The 20,258-nt window shown below is 43.5% G+C and overlaps 1 protein-coding gene across 7 annotated transcripts in view; it reads right to left on the bottom strand.

Moving 5' to 3' along the window:
• The window catches only part of LOC138751903 (5'-AMP-activated protein kinase subunit gamma-2-like), a 621,068-nt gene that overhangs the window by 109,423 nt on the left and 491,387 nt on the right, over positions 1-20,258 (bottom strand). For all 7 annotated transcript variants that reach the window (XM_069914838.1, XM_069914837.1, XM_069914836.1 and 4 more), the window contains one exon: positions 600-651. In XM_069914838.1, coding sequence (XP_069770939.1) covers positions 600-651 — 52 coding nt within the window. The remainder of the gene's footprint in view (positions 1-599; positions 652-20,258) is intronic.

Below are 20,258 nucleotides of genomic sequence, written 5' to 3'. Positions count from 1 at the left end.
TCTACCGCAGTCATCTGAGGACATCATACAGGGGTGGGGGTATTTTTCTTTTGGACAGGAAAGACCCGACTGGGAGTCCGTGTGCATCCCCGGGGACAGCCCGTAAATCAGAGTCTTTGGTCACGCCGCTGGGGAATGAACTGTGACAAGGACTCTTCTCCGCACACCGAGTGAAGCTGCATTCAGCAAATGGGTGGGCGACTGTCTCCTCTCCATCGCATTCATCTTGGGGACAAGGTACATGGGGGCCGGGGGGGGGGGGATCTCTGTGTGTGCGCCTTTGGGAATAGCCCAGGAATCAGGGTCCTCTGTGGTTGAGGATGAACCATGACACGGACTCTTGAGTGAATCTCCCTTCTGCAAGGAGGAGCCGACTGTCTCCTATTCTCTGCAGTTGTCTCAGTGATATTTCTGTCGTGCATGGGGTGGGGGGGGGGGGGGGGGCAACTGCCACTGGCAGTCAGGACGACCTGGGGCTTGTTAGTGAGCCCTAGCAAGGAGGCATTCCCCCAATGACCCGGACAGTCTGCTCCATGTCTGCAGGATGGAGTGGGTCCCCCCCCCCCCCCCCCAGTACCCGGGCAGGGAACGGCTCTCACCTTCATCGTCCAGCTCCAGCTTCTCCAGCATGCCTTCCGCCGAGCCTTGCACCTGAGCAGGGTGGGGGGGGGGGAGGGGAGAGACACGACAGTGGGTGAGAATCGAGGGCGGACCCGCGACCGAACCGCTCCTGCCGGCGCCGAACGCTCCCGGCCAGCCTCCGCTCGGCGCGCCGCACGGGCTCTCTGCCACCCTGGGCTCGATTCCCCGGACTGCGCGACGCTCGATTCCCCGGACTGCGCGACGCTCGATTCCCCGGACTGCGCGACGCTCGCTTTGCCCACCCCATCTTCCGCCCGGAACGGGGTGGGAGGGAGCGCTGAAGCTTCAAATGCACCTCCCCATCCCCAAAAATCATCATTCTGGCGACGTGCTGACTTCCCAGAGGCTCGTGGGAAACGAATGCACGTTTTCAATGATTTATCTCCCAATATTTTAGGTTGATTTGTAACCAACATAGGAATAGAAGTCATGTTAACCACCCCCCCCCCCTTCAGGTTTTCAGATCCAGCCCTGAATGCTGCCGTTCACCTGGATCCAAGTCAGCGGGGGCTGACAGTACCGTGTCTCTGCTCTGCATTCAGGACAGATTCCACGGGCATGAAGTGCTGGCTCAGGACGTGACCGACAGCCAATGCAGACATCGCCAAGTGCAGGCACTGCAACTCAATACAGATGCAAAGGACAGGAGACGCCGCAGGCAGAGCACGTCTCTGTCACCGTGTCTACATCGCGTTTAATGCGGGCACTCGTTCAGTCTAGACACTCCAAGGTGGGCTCTCTGGATTCAAAAGAATCCTTCCTGTCAGATCCCAGTCAGATCCTTCCTGTCAGATCCTTCCTGTAAGATCCCAGTCAGATCCTTCCTGTAAGATCCCAGTCAGATCCTTCCTGTCAGATCCTAGTCAGATCCTTCCTGTAAGATCCCAGTCTTATCCTTCCTGTCAGATCCTTCCTGTAAGATCCCAGTCAGATCCTTCCTGTAAGATCCCAGTCAGATCCTTCCTGTAAGATCCCAGTCTTATCCTTCCTGTCAGATCCTTCCTGTAAGATCCCAGTCAGATCCTTCCTGTCAGATCCTAGTCAGATCCTTCCTGTAAGATCCCAGTCTTATCCTTCCTGTCAGATCCTTCCTGTAAGATCCCAGTCAGATCCTTCCTGTCAGATCCTAGTCAGATCCTTCCTGTAAGATCCCAGTCTTATCCTTCCTGTCAGATCCTTCCTGTAAGATCCCAGTCAGGATCCTTCCTGTAAGATCCCAGTCAGATCCTAGACTCATCCTTCCTGTCAGATCCCAGTCAGATCCTTCCTATAAGATCCCAGTCTTATCCTTCCTGTCAGATCCTTCCTAAGATCCCAGTCAGATCCTTCCTATAAGATCCCAGTCTTATTCTTCCTGTCAGATCCTTCCTAAGATCCCAGTCAGATCCTTCCTGTCAGATCCCAGTCAGATCCTTCCTGTCAGATCCCAGTCAGATCCTTCCTGTAAGATCCCAGTCAGATCCTTCCTGTTGGATCCCAGTCAGATCCTTCCTGTCAAATCCCAGTCAGATCCTTCTTGTCAGATCTTTCCTGTCAGATCCCAGTCTTATTCTTCCTGTCAGATCCCAGTCAGATCCTTGCTGTCAGATCCTTGCTGTCAGATCCTTCCTGTCAGAACCCTTTGCTCAGGATGTTTGTGTTTCAACATTGTACTGTCACTGGGGGCACACATTGCAAAGTGCAGCCAAGGCATCCAGTGTAGTTAATTGTGCACTATCACCAATCAACATGCAGACATGGTCTCCACCTTAGATAATATGTCTCTGCCATTTGGTACGGACATTGGCAAGTATAGAGATATAGCATGTGTTAAGAATACTGCATCCTGCAATGTGCACCTTATTATTACAATTGGAATACAGGTACGTAGAACAGCACCAAACATGTTCCGCAGGAACTAGAGTTGGGTTTGTGATTTTGTAAAGAACTCGGTTGTACAATAAATCCGAAAATGACACAAAGATTGGTGGAGTTGTGCGTAGAGGGCTATCAAAGGATATGGCCAAAGAAACAGCAGATGGCATTTAATCCGGACAAGTTGAGGTGTTGAACTTTGAAAGGCCAAACAGTAAGGGGAAGGTATACAGTTCTCTTTGCAGGTGTCTATACAGCATTGAGGTGCAGAGGGATCTGGGGGTCCAAGTCTGTGGGCCCTTGAACGTGGCCAAGCAAGTCGAACAAGTGGTAATGAAAGTGTATGGAATAATAACCTTCGGAGGAGTCACGTGATGGAGTAGTGGCCGGACGGTGAACTCCAGCCCTCTCCAGAAAAGTCGGGAAAAACAAAGGAAAACACAAAGGCACAGAAATAAAAGTTACAGAAAAGTGAGTATAAAGGTGGAAAGAAGATGGCGGCAAAAAAAGAAAAATCGAAAGCAACGGTAAGAAGAGAGGAAGAGAAGACAAAGGAGGAAAAAGGTGAAGGCCTTACCTGTCCGAAGAGGCCCGCTGCGGAGAGAGAAACCCGCTCCCTCAGGTTGGTAAATAATGGACTACAAAAATGGCTCGCAGAGCCGAGTAACAGTGCGCAACCGCGCATGCGCGATACTTCGCGCATGCGCGATGCGAATGAAAAAAAACACACCGACGGGAGGGGGGACCAGCTGGGGAGTCGATCTCCACAGCCGGCAACGACAGCTGCAGAACACCTGCAGCAAGAAGAGACCACAGAAGACAATAGAAACAAGAAAGAAGAGGAGGAAAGGGCACCAAAGAAACAACAGATGGCCAACCCAGAGGAAGAAGAAGAAGAAGAATACAGTGAAATAGATAAAGGGAAAGGCAAGGTAAAGGATATACTTGCTCTTGTTAGAGGATACATGGAGTCATTTAAAGAATGGCAAACACAGGAATTTAAGGATTTAAGAAAAAGAATAAACAACACAGAAGAGAAAATAAATAAAATGGAGATGACCTTAACAGAAATGGGAAAGAAAATGGACAAGATGGAAGAGCGGGCAGTAGCAGCAGAAATGGAGGTAGAAGACTTAAAAAAGAAATTGGAGGAATCTAATAAAAAAACTAAAGAGACACAAGAACTACTAGCTCAAAAAATAGATACAATGGAAAACCATAACAGAAGAAATAACATAAAGATAGTGGGCCTTAAGGAAGATGAAGAAGGCAAGAATATGAGGGAGTTTATAAAAGAGTGGATCCCTAAGACCCTAGGATGTCCAGAACTACAGCAAGAAATGGAAATAGAAAGGGCACATAGAGTATTGGCCTCTAAACCACAACCACAACAAAAACCAAGATCTATTGTAGTAAAATTCCTAAGATATACTACAAGAGAAAAGGTACTGGAGAAGACAATGGAAAAAGTAAGAGAGGGCAACAAACCACTGGAGTATAAAGGGCAAAAAATCTTCATTTATCCAGATATAAGTTTTGAACTCCTAAAGAAGAGAAAAGAGTTCAATACAGCAAAGGCAATTTTATGGAAGAAAGGGTATAAATTTATACTAAAGCATCCAGCGGTATTGAAAATATTTATTCCAGGACAACAAAACAGACTATTCTCGGATCCAGAAGAAGCACGAAAATTTGCAGAACAATTACAAAAATAGACTGAGGGAGGAAGACGGGTAATGAGAGTAAAAATGATCACGATTGATATGTATGCGGGTAAAGAGGTATAAGAGTGAATAGAGACAATGAGCATACATGAATGTATCTGTACTTAGAGGAAAATATAGATAGTATAGACAAGAATTAATAAGGGAAGGTAATGGAATAGAGAGAATAAGGAGGGAATTAAAAGAGTGACCTTTGTGACATATGAAAAGTGAAATCTTTTCTGGGGGAGGCGGGGTGGGGGGAAATAGCGGTCACTGCAAAATCAGTTGACGCTTGCGAGTGGATTCGCAAATCCAAATGGAGAGGGGAGATGTGGTTGTCCGACAAGGGATAAAGGACAACTCAGGAGGGGAAGGGGAGATTGGGGATAAATAAGATAGAAATAGGAGAATAAGGAAAATGTTGGATGTTGTAGGAATGTTGTCTTATAAAGAGTTGAAAATAAGAAAACAGAAATGGAAAAGGAGGAAAGGTAATGATGGAAAAACGGAAAGAGAAGATAAACAAAATATAAAAGGGCTACGCTGAACTATATGACTTTAAATATTAATGGAATACATAACCAAATTAAAAGGAAGAAACTACTAAATTTAAATGAATAAATGTATTCCATTAGAAAAAATAACATATAGGTTAAGAAATAATATTGAAACATTCGAACAAGTATAGGAGCCTTACATTAAATACAATAGCGAAAACCTACCGGGGACAAACATTACCTAAGTTGATGGAAGGAGAAGGAAAGAAAAGAATGGACTCAGTAGAATTTCTGGTGCATTTTTGTTGAATGACAACATTGTGTGACTGGCTTAATGCAACCTAGTTTGTATACCTAAAATGGATGAGAGGGGGGGGTGGGGGGTGGCTTGGGAGGAGGGAGGTGGGGGAGAAAAAGTCACTGTATATGTGTGAAAAAGAAATAGTGTATATCATGGCTAATGTGATTTATGGTGTGAAAAATAAAAAATAAAAAAAGAATAATAACCTTCATTGGTCAGGACACTGAATAGGACCAAGGAATTCATGTGGCAACTATAAAAAACAAATAACTCGTCCAACCTCTCCCTGATAAACCACATTCCCTCTAAACCAGGCAGCATCCTTGAGCCCGATGCAAATTGGAGGAACAGCAACATATTCTCTCTTGAAAGTCTCCAACATAATGGCATCAACTGATTACTCCCAATTTCTGGTAATCTCCCTCTTCGTTTTCTCAACCCCCTTGCTTTCCCTATCTATGGCCCCATTTCTTTCCTTCTATTTCCCCTTCCCACCCCTCTCTACCTGCCTGTCACCTGCACCCTCCTCTGTTGCTTCCCTTCCTTCTAACTGTGTGCATTTTTCTCAGCCCCTGCCTCTTCCTTCTATCTTGACCTAGCTTACTTTTTTCACTTTCCTTCTGCCTTCACCTATCCCCTGCTGAGCTTGCTCATTCCCCCCCCCCCCCCCCCACCCATCCTTTTATTTGAACATCTGCTTGTTTCATGCTATTCCCAAGGAAGGATTTTGGCCTGAAGGTCGATTATTGCCTTCTGCGGATGGTGCCTGACCTGCTCAGTTCCTCCAGCATTTTGTGTGATTCTCCAGTTTTCCAGCATCCACAGTCTGGTAAACCTCTTCTGTACCCTTTCAAAAACTTTTACACCCTTCCTCTAATGAGGTGATTAGACTTGTGGCCTAACCAAAGTTTTATATAGCTACAACATCCTCATGCCTTGAACAATGAAGGCAAGCATGCCATACGTATTCTTTACCACCCTCTCTACTTGTCACCACTACACTCTGTGTGGGTTCAAGCAAGAACTCCCAGGGGCCAACCATTTCAATTCCCTTCACCATTCCCACACAGACTTATCAGCCCTTGGCCTCATCCATTGTCACAATGAGGCCAAATGTGAACTTGAGGAGCAACATGTCATATTCCTCCTGGACATGCTTCGACACAACCCATGAACATGGATTTTAGGTACCCCGCCCCCCCCCCCGCCCCCCCGGATCAAGAATTTTCATCTCTTCTTTACCCATTTCTTCTCTTACTTTCAGGGATCTAGGAACTTGGACTTCCAGATCCTTTACTCCCAGATCCTTCACTGTGCCACATTAAATACAGAGATATATTTGTCAGGGTGTAGCATAAGGCTATGCATTATATGTCTGTTGCAGAAGAAACAGTACTTTTCATTCCATATCAAAGCACTATTCAAGCCACAGCATGACATGTACACAAGTTAGCTGAAACTGAAGAATTGAATATCAAATCCTGCAGACAAAAATTAAGCTTTTGATGGGTCTGCCATAACAGTGTTGCTGGACATTCATGAGGCACTGTGGAGTACGAGCTTCCAAGGAGGTGTAAGCCACTGCAATCTAACCTCATTACTCATCATATCCATATGGTTGCTATTGAACAGGATTAACTCTGAACTAGCAGTGCAGAAAAGCATGCTAGGGTTAGCATCTACCATTCATAAAAACAGATGTCGACCGAGTGAAACTGCAAAACAGGCTATAGAGCAAAAACAGCATGTAACGGGCAGAGTTGAGTGACCTTCCATCCTAAAGATCCAAGTTCTGTGGTCCAGCCACACCTCGTTGTGAACAGTAGTGGAGAACTGAATTTCTAAAGTGAGTGTCTTTGAAAATATCATGGCATTCATTCATTCACTCAGGTACCACTCCCCAGTTTTTCCTCTGCCTGCATCGGTGCTCGTTCTACCCACACAGAACTTGACAAATTTGTTAACTTCAATGCTAACTTCCATCCTGCCCTTGGATTTACCTGGACTGTTTCTAACACCTCTCTCCCCTTCCTGGACCTCTACCTGCATCTCAAAAGACAAACTATCCAAAGGTATCTATTACAAATCCACGGACTCCCACAGCTCCTTGGATACCTATCTTCCCACACTGTGTCTCTTGCTTGGATGCAATTCTCACAATTCCTCTGCCTCCACCGCGTCTGTTCCCAGATGACGCCTTCCATTCCTCAATATCCAAAATGTTCTCTTTAATAAACGTAAATTCCCCCCTCCTGTCATTGATAAAACCTGTACCCATAGCTTCTCCATTTCTTGTACCCAACCTCCCCCCATGCAGAACAAGGACAGATGCCTTTCCACCCCACCAGCGTTCACACGGACATGAGTAGAATGTGCCACTAATTGGTCTTAGCCTCCCAGTCTCAGACTCTACTGACCTTTGCCACATTTCTTGGTTTGCTGCTCACTGTTGCTTTCCAATGTTCACCTGGACTCCAGTTTCTGAAAGAGTGCACCTTCTCCAGTGCTCCTTCTACCCAATGGAGTGGGTTTCCCGCACATTGAACGTGTTCTTGAGAGACTTCCCTGGCAACCTCCCAGCAGGTACACCTGGCTAGAGCCCTGATGGATCTCCAGGCCCTCCCACTCTACCCCAGCACAAAGAATAAGCCTTCTCCAAAACTTCCTGTACCCCAACCTTCCCTTCACCTTGCAGCATCCATAGAGAAGTCTAGGGTCAAAATGATGATCAAAAAGATTAATATAGATGGGTATTTAATGGTTGGCATGGGCCTGCTTTTGTGCTCCACCATTCTAAGACAACTTAGAACAAGACACTAATTTGAGTGGAAAGGCAAATTGTGCAGGGTATACAGAGAGGCTGCAGAGAGATATAGATGTTAATTGAGTGGGAAAAGGGCTGGCAGATGGAGTACAATGTTGGAAAATGAGAGATTATCCACCTTGGAAAGAAAAATGGAACCTCAGAATATTTAAATGGCAAGCGATTGCAGAATGGTGACATTGAGAAGGACCTGGGAATGTTTGTGCATGAATCGCTAAAGGTTGGTTTGCAGATGCAGCAGGCTATCGAGAAGGCAAGTGAAATGTTGGCCTTCATTGCTAGAGGGATTGAATTTAAGAGTAAGAAAGTTATGTAACATTGCACAAGGTAGTAGTGAGACAGCATTTGGAATACTGCGCGCAGTCCTGGTCTCCTTACTTGAGGAAGGATGTACTGACTTTGGAGGTGGTTTAAAGAAAGTTCACCAGGTTGATTCCAGGGATGAGGGGGTTGGGCTATGAGGAGAGATTGAGTCGTCTGAGACTGTACTTTCTGGAATTTAGAAGAATGAGAGGGGATATTACAGAAATGTATAAAATTATTAAAGGCATAGATAAGATAGAGGTAGGTAAAATGTTTCCATTGGTAGGGGAAGACCAGAACTAGGGAACATATCTCAAAATTTAGGGTATCAGATTTAGAACAGAGATAAGGAGGAAATGTTTTTCCCCAAAGGGAAATTCACTGCCGATTCAAGCAGTGGAGGTGACCTCAGTGAATATATTTAAGACAAGTTTGGATAAATTTTCACATAGTAGGTGAATTAAGGGATATGGGGAAAAGGCAAGTAGGTGGAGATGAGCCTATTATCAGAATGTGATGGTGTAATGGGGGGGGGGGGTGGTGCTATTACACTGACTGCTTGCTATTGGCTATGGCTGCAGAGATATTCCACCCTACTGGTATAACAGATGCTTTCCCACTGGCCATTTTAGTGGTGGTTATAGTCTGTTAATAAAAGCCCAGTATTAGTATAACATTTGTCTGGTCCATGTCTATGGCATATTTTATTACTAAGCAGTCAGTTTAATACGCCCCCTCCCCCCATTACATCATCACACAGATCAGCCATTATCACATTGAATTGTGGAGCAGGCTCGATGGGCCGAATGGCCGACTCCTGCTCTTATTTTTTATGATTTAAGACAACACAGAAACAGGCCCTTTGGCCCACAGCATCTGCACTGAACTTAATGCAAAATTAAATCTCTTCAGTCTGTCCATGATTTATATCCCTCCATTTCCTGCACATTCTTGTGTCTACCTGCCCCAAGCACCTATCACTCACTCTCTGTGTAAGATAAACTTGCCCCACACATCTCCTGTAAGCATTCCTCAATCATCTTAAATGCACTTTAAAATGGTTTTGGCTCAAACATCGACCATTCCTTTTCTCCCATTCACGATGCTTGACTGCAGTGCTCCTCCAGCAGAGTGGGTTTAGCTTCACATATCAGTATTTTCAGACTCCTGCTTGTCTCCACACATCTGCCCTGGCCCCCTTCACCCCCACACGCAACAAGGATTCCTCTTATTCTCCCCCATCAGCCTCCACATCCAACACATCCTCTGCCATTTCTGCATGATCCCACCACGACACATATTCCCCTCTCCGCCTTCCACAGGGATCGCTCCCTCCATGACTCACTTGTCCGCTCCTCCCTCCCCTTCAGTCATCCCTTTGGGACCTACCCAAGTGACCGCAGAGATGCTCCACTTGCAACTACACCTTCCCCAAACAAGTTAACCATTTGGAAAAAAGATGGATTTACTGCATAGGATGATTGCTCCTGCATTAAATACTAAAGGTAAGTCACTGGGCTCAGAAGCATATCTTATCTAATTCATTGTCTGCATTTCAAAAGATATGCAACATATCACAGCAGGTCAGGACACATCTGTGGGAAGAGAAATGGAATGAAAGTTTCAGGTCAAGGGTGGTACAAGAATGGAATGTGCAGCTGGGGGACACTGCAGAGGCATCTACAATGGTGACATTCAGACAGGAATCTGAGAGACATAGGTCAAACACAGGCAAATAGGACTAGTTTGGATGGATAACCTGGCGGCTACAGTGGAGTCCATCACATTCTGACCTGCTGAGATTGGCCAACATTTTCTGATTTTATTTTAAATATCCAGTCTCTGAAATTTTAATTTGATTTTCATGTCACTGAGGCAGTTTCTTAAGGATGAAGCCACTTGCAAGATTTACTCTCCTAGACATAAAAGAGTAGGGCCATTTGGCCCATCAAGCCTGCTCCCCCATTCAATAAGATCATGGTTGATCTGGCAGTGAACACAGCTCCAGCTACCTGTCTGTTCTCCAAAACACCATAATTTCCCTTCTCTGCAAAAATCTATCTACCTGTGTCTTAAATAAATTTAAAGAAGCAGCCTTTACTGTTTCCATAGGCAGAGAATTCCACAGATTCACTCCTCTCCTTCTCATCTCCGTCCTAAATCTATATTGCACAAGCACATACCTGCAGAGCAACATATTGATGCTCATGTAATGAAATGAATGCATTGTGGATTCAATTTAAAGTTCCTTCCAAAATCCACCAAATCACAAGTTAAATAATTCCAACTCCTTGCAACTGATATCAACAGTAGCAGCGCAGAGACAACCTAATGTCAGACGCAAGAACATTTATTGATCATATTTAATTTGCTAAAGCCCCAGGAAGAAATGGGTGATTTAAAAAAAAATTAGACACACAGGATGGTAACAGACCCTTCCAGTGAGCCCATGCTGCCCAATTACACCCAATTAATCGACAACCCCGTACATTTTGAAGGGTGGGAGGAAACTGGAGAACCTGTAGGAAGCCCACATAGACGCTGGGAGAACATACAAACTCTTCACAGACAGCGACGAATTCGAACCCAGCTCACTGGTGCAGTAATAGCCTTGCATCGATCGCTACACTGGCAGAGCAACCATGCTGCTCTCCCTGGGTTACACGGTGTTGGAACCAAGGGGTTGTAATCATGGAAAATATGCCTATGTATTCATTAATCCATTACTATGTAACAATTTACTATTTACTTCAATTATATTGTTTAAGGGAAATATTAATGCAATTAAGGGACAGCCACAGTATGTAGAAAAGTTGGCTGATTATAGTATGTGTAGAATTTGCTGCCTCCAAATACAAAGAGAGAAAATACTTTCATCCCCAAGGTTACACTGCTAATTGTAAAACACACATGGGAGAAAAAGGATAGCAGATAGGAGAAGTTAGACAGGATGAGGTTGGAGGAACCATAGGGACAGTGATTTATTCTGAAACAGGCCAGTGACGGGAAGGTAAGTGATAAGAGTACCATGACTGAGAATGTCAGAGACAAACAAAATGAATAAACCAATTTAGTAGGAATAATTAAATCATAAGGATACAGGAAGGTGTTGATTACAACAGAAGACTATGGCCAGACGAGAACAAAGAAATAATTAGAAATATCTGGGGTATGAATTGACTTCTGATCAGAACAACAGAATGTTCTGGCCTTGGTCTACACCATCGAAAACTGCAGAGCAGGAAATTGCTTGAGATAAATTTTATGCAAGGAGTTTATCAAAGAAAGCCAACTCGTGGTCAATGTAACAATGTTGATCTATATTAACAGAAGAGACTGGACAGTAGAAGTCAATCTTGGGGAATAGCTCACTGAGCAGGTGACCTATGAACTAACGACTGAACCAGAGCTCTGTTAAGCTTTATTCTTGTACTATGTAATAAACTGATTGTGAAACCGAATACCTTCTCCTATCACTTCATTCAACGAGCACGCTGGACTCAGACGACATAGACCAAATTGAGGGTAGGGTAAAGCCAGAGTCCGACAATAGCTAGCTCATTCCATTGCTCAGAATACCATCCTGTTATTACTAAAAGTGCAATATCTCTTAATGAATTTTAGGTCAATAAATTGGAGGTACTGTCCATTACAAATTGAAACTACATCATCAAATGTTTGGCTCTTTATTCAGGATTGATAGAATTAAAACAAATAGAAATTGGATTCATTTATATCAGCCATTCTCAACCCTTTTTTTGGCTATGGCTCCTTAGGATTCTGCTCAAAGTTTATGGGCCCCCTTCCCCGTGAAGCAGTCAGGGTTTGGGTTCTTCCGTACTTCTGTCATATCCACTACACAAAAAAAAACTGATCTTAAGTGAGGTGAAAAGAAAACATGTTGAGAATGCCTGATTTAAATGAAAACAATTTCTATTTACCCACCAGAGAGGAGATCTATTTTTACACAGAGGTAAAAACTTGCTGCCAGGAGATTCGATAACAACATTTGTTTAGACAGACACGTGAACAAGCAGGGAGTAGAAGATTTTGTGCAGGCAGTAGGGTCCCCAGAGACATGGTGGGGCAAAGGGCCTGTTTCTATGCTCTACCCTTCTATGTTCTATCCCAGTGGTTCTCAACATTTTTTTCCCCACTCACATGCCACCTTAAATAATGCACCTATGACATCCTATGCGAGTATGTGAGTGTAAAGGAAAAGGTTTTCTTATTCCAATTCATCAAGAGAAAACCACTGTTCCATCCTTTGAAATTGCAGAATGTTTTGACATCCAGTTAATTTGCACCATCAAACTTGCAACAGTCCATGAGCTGGAAAACAATACCTACTCCACAAGTTGATGAACGATAATTGGATTCTATTGTTGAATGTTCATCCTCGACTGATACCTAACAGCAGCATCACATTGTCCTCCTCTGCTCCCACAATTTAATTTCCATTGACAAACATTAGCACATACTGCATCGAGAGTGACCAACTATGGATGAATTTCCGGGCACATAATCTTCAATTATTTATGAACGTGCCATCCAATTTCTTTATAAATTGCTTTATTGATTTTGTATCACAGCTAGTTGTGGCCAAAAAAAAGGGCACAAAACTAGAGTGATTTCGAAACAAAATTGTTTCACTCAATATTTTTTAGGGTTGTGAGAGATGGGAAAACTGATCTAAAATTATGAACATGAAGGAAACTAAAATTCATACATCAGTTAATGGCTGTAACCAGTACAAACAGGATGAGCTTGGGGATTAGGATGCAGGAAAGCAGAGTCAGCACGATTAACATAAGAATCCTCTAGTCTTTGTGACAAGATCAATGAGCCACCATAAGACTAAGATAAGGAGCGGTAAGGAACAATAGAATGTAGGAAGTTGAGGTAGTTTGGATAGACAGAAGTGCCAAGTTCTACATATCTAATTAGTTAACCTTACACAGATTTACAAAGTTATACATATTAAATTAGCCAACCCTAGACAGGATGAGCCAACTCTACATACCAAGAGACTGTAGCTCCAAGAATCAGGAAGGTGTGAATAAGGACAATAACATGAAGGGACACCGACAGGATACCCCCTGGTCCTCCAAGTATACTGAAACTGCACGTAGGCCGGAAAGATTGCCTCTGCCAAACCCATCCAGGGGGCAGAAGAATGTAAGGGGGAGGGTATTCTGATACTGAAATTTACTGTATAAAAGTTGTGTTAGGAATTAAAGTACCTTTAAAGAAATTGCTCGAGACAAAAATTGAGAACAAAGAACATTTATTACTACAACAATGCAAAGTTGGGTGCTTCCCCTTACCCTGGGAATACACACACATACTGGGGCTCACCCAACCTTTATACAGTCAATTTCAGTATCAGAATGCCCTCCCCCTTACATTCTTCTGCCCCCTGGATGGGTTTGGCATAGGTAATTCTTCCTGCCTACGTGCAGTTTCAGTACACTTGGAGGACCAGGGGGGGTATCCTGTTGGTGTCCCTTCATGTCATTGTCCTTATTCACACCTTCCTGATTCTCTGGGCTACAGTCTCTTGATATGCAGAGTTGACTCATTCTATCTAGGGTTGGCTAATTTCATATGTATAAATCTGTGTATGGTTAGCTAATTAGAAATGTATGACTTGGTACTTCTGTCCAGGGCTAGGAGACCCTTATCTGATCCAGACTACCTCAACTTCCTACATTCTATTGTACCTTACCATTCCTTATCTTAGTCCTATGGTCTTGTCACAAAGGATAGAAGATTCTTATGTTAATCGTGCTGACTCTGCTTTCCTGCATCCTAAGCCCCAAACTTATCCTGTTTGAACTGGTTTCAGCCATTTTACTGATGAACTTTAGTTTCTTCCATGTTCATAATTTTAGGTCAATTTTCCCATCTCTCACAATCCTCACTTTTCTTTTAGATCAGTAATACTGATCTTTCACCATGATCAGTGTTACTGATCTTTGGTTACTAGTGTCAGTGTGACTGATCCCCCCCCCCCCTCTCCTCACTTTTCTTTTAGATCAGTAACACTGATCTTTCAAGTGTAAGGTGTAGTTTTACCCAGCTGGTCAATAACCGAATTGTAATGTCTGTGTAAAGTCTTTAGGTAGGGGAGCACCATGAAGGTCAGGGGAGTGAGTCCAGCTGCTTATTAGGGTTTGGAGTATCAGGCTCCAGTTCTCAGTAAAAAGTCTAGTCCATCCCATACGTTGAAATATTGAAGCAGTGTCTTTGAAGCACACGACCTTTGTAAGTGTTGTCCCGACGAAGTCTGTGAGAGGCGCTGCCTTCAGCAGCGAACGAGTCGCAGTCTATGAGAAGCGCTGCCTTCAGCAGCGAACGAGTCGCAGTCTATGAGAAGCGCTGCCTTCAGCAGCGAACGAGTCGCAGTCTATGAGAAGCGCTGCCTTCAGCAGCGAACGAGTCGCAGTCTATGAGAAGCGCTGCCTTCAGCAGCGAACGAGTCGCAGTCTATGAGAAACGCTGCCTTCAGCAGCGAACGAGTAGCAGTAGTCAGGCGGTTCCGTTTGATTGTGGCTAGTATCTGATGTCCTCTTCAGCCCCGAACCCTAGGGCCACCGATCTCCGAAGGCTGTTTGGAGCCTGATATTAAAGTGTCAAGCAGCTCACGTTGTTGGAAACTGGTGCTCCCTTTCATGGGGTGATGAAAAGAGACCAAGCTGGGGGGGGTTGTTTCTTGTGATTTAACTGTGTGTTGCAGCTTGTCTGCTAACATTAGCATATGTGTCAACTCTCTCTCTCTCTGCTACATGTACAATCCTGACTACCATTCTGTCTGTCTTTGTCCCACCATGTCCTTTGTGAGGATTTTGACACCCTGCACTCTACTTCGCTCCTTTCCACGTTATATAACCACCAGATGAGCAGCAGCTCCCTGAAAACAGGTGTTCCCCTTCAGGGATGATCAGAGAGAGAGAGCCAGGTGGGGGATTATGTGTCTCGTGGCTGTGTTTGTTTTGCGGTTAGCTTGTTAGTTTCCCCCTTTGTGTGAAATGTACATTGTTTGTTTTGCGGTTAGTCTGTGTACACAGGTGCCTCACTGTGTGACTGCCTATCCCCACTGTGTTTCCCTGATCCGTATTCTAAATACCTTGCCTCTATGCCCTCTCTAGCCTGTAAAACAGTACAATCTGTAACCTCTGCTACCCCTTCTCCAGAAGTACTTAAAACATCGAGAGTAATCCACTAAAGCTGTTTAATTCCCCTGGTCCGTATTGGGATCCCTTATATCCCATTATGACTATACATTAAATCTATGCCCTGTCTACATTCTAAAGGAGCTGAATTGTAACCTCTGCTGCCCCTATTCCAGGGGGGCTTAAAACATTAACGAACAATATTCCAAAGAAATTAGTAAACAACAATGAAGAATACATGTAAGCTCATTAAAATACAATAAGAACTTAATAAAACACAAAAAAATGTAAAGCTCATTGAAAACTGCAATAAAATGCAAGAACTGAATAAAACCACAATAAATGTAAAGCTCATTGAAAACTGCAATAAAATGCAAGAAGAACTGAATAAAACCACAATAAATGTAAAGCTCATTGAAAACAGCAATAAAATGCAAGAAGAACTGAATAAAACCACAATAAATGTAAAGCTCATTGAAAACAGCAATAAAATGCAAGAACTGAATAAAACCACAATAAATGTAAAGCTCATTGAAAACTGCAATAAAATGCAAGAAGAACTGAATAAAACCACAATAAATGTAAAGCTCATTGAAAACAGCAATAAAATGCAAGAAGAACTGAATAAAACCACAATAAATGTAAAGCTCATTGAAAACAGCAATAAAATGCACAAAAACTGAATAAACCACGATAAATGTAAAGCTCATTGAAAACAGCAATAAAATACACAAAACTGAATAAACCATTAAAAAAACGAATAAAATTGTAACATTATGGCACTTTGTCATTAATTCTTTGAATGTGGGTCCAGCCTTTCTCTCTTGTTCTTACTGCTGTGTCTGTAATTAAAAGTACACAGAAGGGACCATCCCAGGCATGTTTTAGTTGATCCTCTTGCCATGCTTTTACATATAACCAATCACTAGATTTTAATAAAATGAATAACAATCTGACTTTCCTTTGTGTTAGTGTAAAAATTGTAAAATGAAACACAAACCATATTTGCATGGGTTTTGAATATGTTAGACCTTATTAAAATGCAGTTGGAGCTGCTTGTCTGTATGGGGCACAACCCTCCAATTTGTTAGAGTGAGTACATAACAGACATTGCAGCACAAGAGCCCCTGCAAGAGAACTTGAAACATATTCAACCTTTAGTTCTGCCTTAAGTAAAATGCCTTGTGCCACAGCTCACAGGAGCTGGCCTTATTTAAAACAGTCTGTAAAACAGGCACCAAAAAAAGTTAAAAGATGTTCTCATGAAGATTGCACACACAATAATTTAAGTACAGGCTAGTTTCTATTATATTCCACTTAAAAGTTCTGCTGCATGAATCCTGGAGCTTGTGGAGTCATTATTGAATCAAGAAATATTGGTACCATGCCAATCTCATTCTAACATGCCAATTTCTCCAGTCCTTAAGTCAAGATGTACTGAATAGCATCTGGTACAAGATCTGTGAGTTCTTAATGATATTATTATTCTTATGCACCCAATTGTTCTGAACTATGCCACCAATTTAAATCATATTCCACCTATTGCAGTACTCACACAGCACCATAGACCAGTTCGCAGGTTTATTTCTCCATTAAGCTGAATCCAGTTGCGCAGGATTTACCTCCGTGATTATTTACAATGTAACTTCCGCACTACCGGATTTAAATATAAACCTGATGAATGGGGGAAAGTTATCATGAATTAAATAACAGCGGCAATACAGAGAAATTGTGCTGGGGCATTAATTTCACTCCGGAGGAAAATGCACCAGAGAAATGAATGATTAAACTTATAGGAATCCCCATAGGAATCCCCAGAGGTATCTTTATTCTCCAGAGGTGGATGATCTTTAAACTCACGGACCTTGACTGCTGAATGTGTAGAAGAAATGTATTAAATGTGTTGATAGGGCTCCATACCTCTAACTGCAAGACAAGAGCCTGAAGCCTCAATTTCAAGTGCCACAGTGTACTTAAAGGGACATGCACACTCCCCCTTCAACTGGCTGATCCAGCCACTTTACACATCAGATCCTTTCTTTATCTCACATACACTTAAAGTTAAGATGTATAGAACTCACATCACTCAACTCTCAGGTACTCCTTGTGCAAAATCACATTTAAATACAATTTATTTCATAAATTGGAATTAACTGGTAGTTAAATTCGCTAATTCTACAGTATTGAAAAACGATCATTTATGACATTTAATTTTTAGCATGAATTTTAATCAATATTGGTCAGTGACTGAAGTGGGAAGTCGTGATTTATGAAATTATCTCTGGTCTCTACTCTCCCACTCCCTGCACTTCTCCCAACATTCAGGAGCTGGCACACAGTCCCTGCCTTTTCCATGTTACTCATCTACTATTACTTTAACTGCTTGCATCAAAATGTTAGCCTTTGCTTTCTGCTTATCCTCAGATGTCTGGACAAATGCTTTTTGTGTGATCTGTAGAAGCTGGGTTATTCCCTGCTCATGCCAATTTTCTGTCTTTTGTAATTTTCTCTTAATGTCTGGGGCTGAGTTGGTAACAAAACCTGTTAGTACCAATTGTTCCCCTGCTGGGGATTCTATGTCGAGACCCCCATATTGTATATATATTTGGTCCCAAAAATTGGTCTAACTGTTCGGCACATCCCTGGGGATCTTCTATCAGGGAGGTCAGTTCTTTCTTAAAGTTACACACTTCAGTACTGGTCAGGGGCACATTTACGAAACCGAGACCCTCTCTCATGGGAACTTCCCGCAGTGGTCTCATCCAATTGGTTTCTGGCTTATTAGGTCTGGGTTCCTGCTCCCTGGGAAATGAATCAAAGGGTTCTGCCCTTTCTTCCTGAAGAGTCTCACGCTGTTCTGAATTAAAGTTACCTCTCTCTCCTGCCAACAGAGGTGGTAATCGAGTGCTTTGTGAGCAAGTTATCATACCACTCCTGCTCTCTTCTCTCTTCTCTAGTGGTGGGGGAGGTGGGGAAGGTGCAGAAGGGTAGGTCATAGGAGGGGAAGGAAAGATAGGAGCCGGCATAGGAGGAACATAGGGTGGAGGGAGGGAATGTAACACATCCCAACCCTGTGATTCAGGGACAAGAGGTTCCTCCTCTCTCTTATCCCTGGATTCTTTCTCATTCAAAACCAGCTGTTCAATGGATCCCTTGAGCCAGCAGGCTGCATATTCCCTGCTCTCAACATTGTCTGGCTGGTTTTGATAGAGCCATAAGTTCAAAGCTTCACACATCCATTCATCCTCGGATCCGAATTTTGGCCAGTACACGGAGCTCCCTTTAACCGGGTATCCCACCCATTCATTACAACAATATCTGACCGTCGTCAGTTTGTCTTTACCGCGGGTCTTTCCTGTGCCCCACTCAGATAACATCATCCCAAGCGGGCTGTACGTAGCTATCTGGTGGTCACGTCCTGTGTCAGGACTCTCATCTCTACTGCCCGCTAGTCTGTCTTTACCGCGGGTCTTTCCTGTGCCCCACTCAGATAACATCATCCCAAGCGGGCTGTACGTAGCTATCTGGTGGTCACGTCCTGTGTCAGGACTCTCATCTCTACTGCCCGCTATTCCCATACTTAGGAACAAGTAAAATACTCTTACCGAGTTCTGGCAGTACTGCTCTAGCGCGCGTCCTTCCGCCGTTTGTTCTCAATGCCTCTTCTCGGATATCACTCGCTTCTTCCACTGACCAGCCACCCGTCGCCCGTGAGTCCAGCTGAATCAGCCGGGGTGCACCTACTCTCGTCGTCGGGGTACTCTGTCAGTGGAGGGAGTGTGATCCCGGACGAGCCCCCATTTGTTAGGAATTAAAGTACCTTTAAAGAAATTGCTCGAGACAAAAATTGAGAACAAAGAACATTTATTACTACAACAATGCAAAGTTGGGTGCTTCCCCTTACCCTGGGAATACACACACATACTGGGGCTCACCCAACTTTTATACAGTCAATTTCAGTATCAGAATGCCCTCCCCCTTACATTCTTCTGCCCCCTGGATGGGTTTGGCATAGGTAATTCTTCCTGCCTACGTGCAGTTTCAGTACACTTGGAGGACCAGGGGGGGTATCCTGTTGGTGTCCCTTCATGTCATTGTCCTTATTCACACCTTCCTGATTCTCTGGGCTACAGTCTCTTGATATGCAGAGTTGACTCATTCTATCTAGGGTTGGCTAATTTCATATGTATAAATCTGTGTATGGTTAGCTAATTAGAAATGTATGACTTGGTACTTCTGTCCAGGGCTAGGAGACCCTTATCTGATCCAGACTACCTCAACTTCCTACATTCTATTGTACCTTACCATTCCTTATCTTAGTCCTATGGTCTTGTCACAAAGGATAGAAGATTCTTATGTTAATCGTGCTGACTCTGCTTTCCTGCATCCTAAGCCCCAAACTTATCCTGTTTGAACTGGTTTCAGCCATTTTACTGATGAACTTTAGTTTCTTCCATGTTCATAATTTTAGGTCAATTTTCCCATCTCTCACAGTTGGGAGAGCCCCAGTGTATGTGTGTATTCCCAGGGTAAGAGGAAGCACCCAACTTTGTATTGTTGTTGTAATAAATGTTCTTTGTTCTCAATATTTGTCTCGAGCAATTTCTTTAAAGGTACTTCTGTTTCTAACAGGGTTAACAGTAGAGGTGTTCCACGAAGAGAATGCCCCCCCCCAACTATAATAATGATGGCACTTCATTGGGATAAACTGTTGAACATTTGAAAAATGTCTTCCAAATATATGTGGGTTAACCTGGGAACTATTCCTAGTGCTGTGGCCAATATTTACCCTGTAGATGACAACACTAGAACACATTTTCTGGTTTCTATCACCATGCCAACTTGCACATTATGAGGTAAGTCAAGTCAAATTTATTGTCATGTGGTTGCACAAGTACATCCTGACGAAACAGCGTTCTCCGGTCCTTTGTGCAAAACACGCAGACACACAACCAG

Source organism: Narcine bancroftii, chromosome 1 (genome assembly GCF_036971445.1).
Source record: "Narcine bancroftii isolate sNarBan1 chromosome 1, sNarBan1.hap1, whole genome shotgun sequence".
Classification (NCBI taxonomy): Eukaryota; Metazoa; Chordata; class Chondrichthyes; order Torpediniformes; family Narcinidae; genus Narcine; species Narcine bancroftii.
The sequence above is the reverse complement of the archived record's forward strand: the minus strand, read 5'-3'. Positions and strand labels throughout refer to the sequence as shown.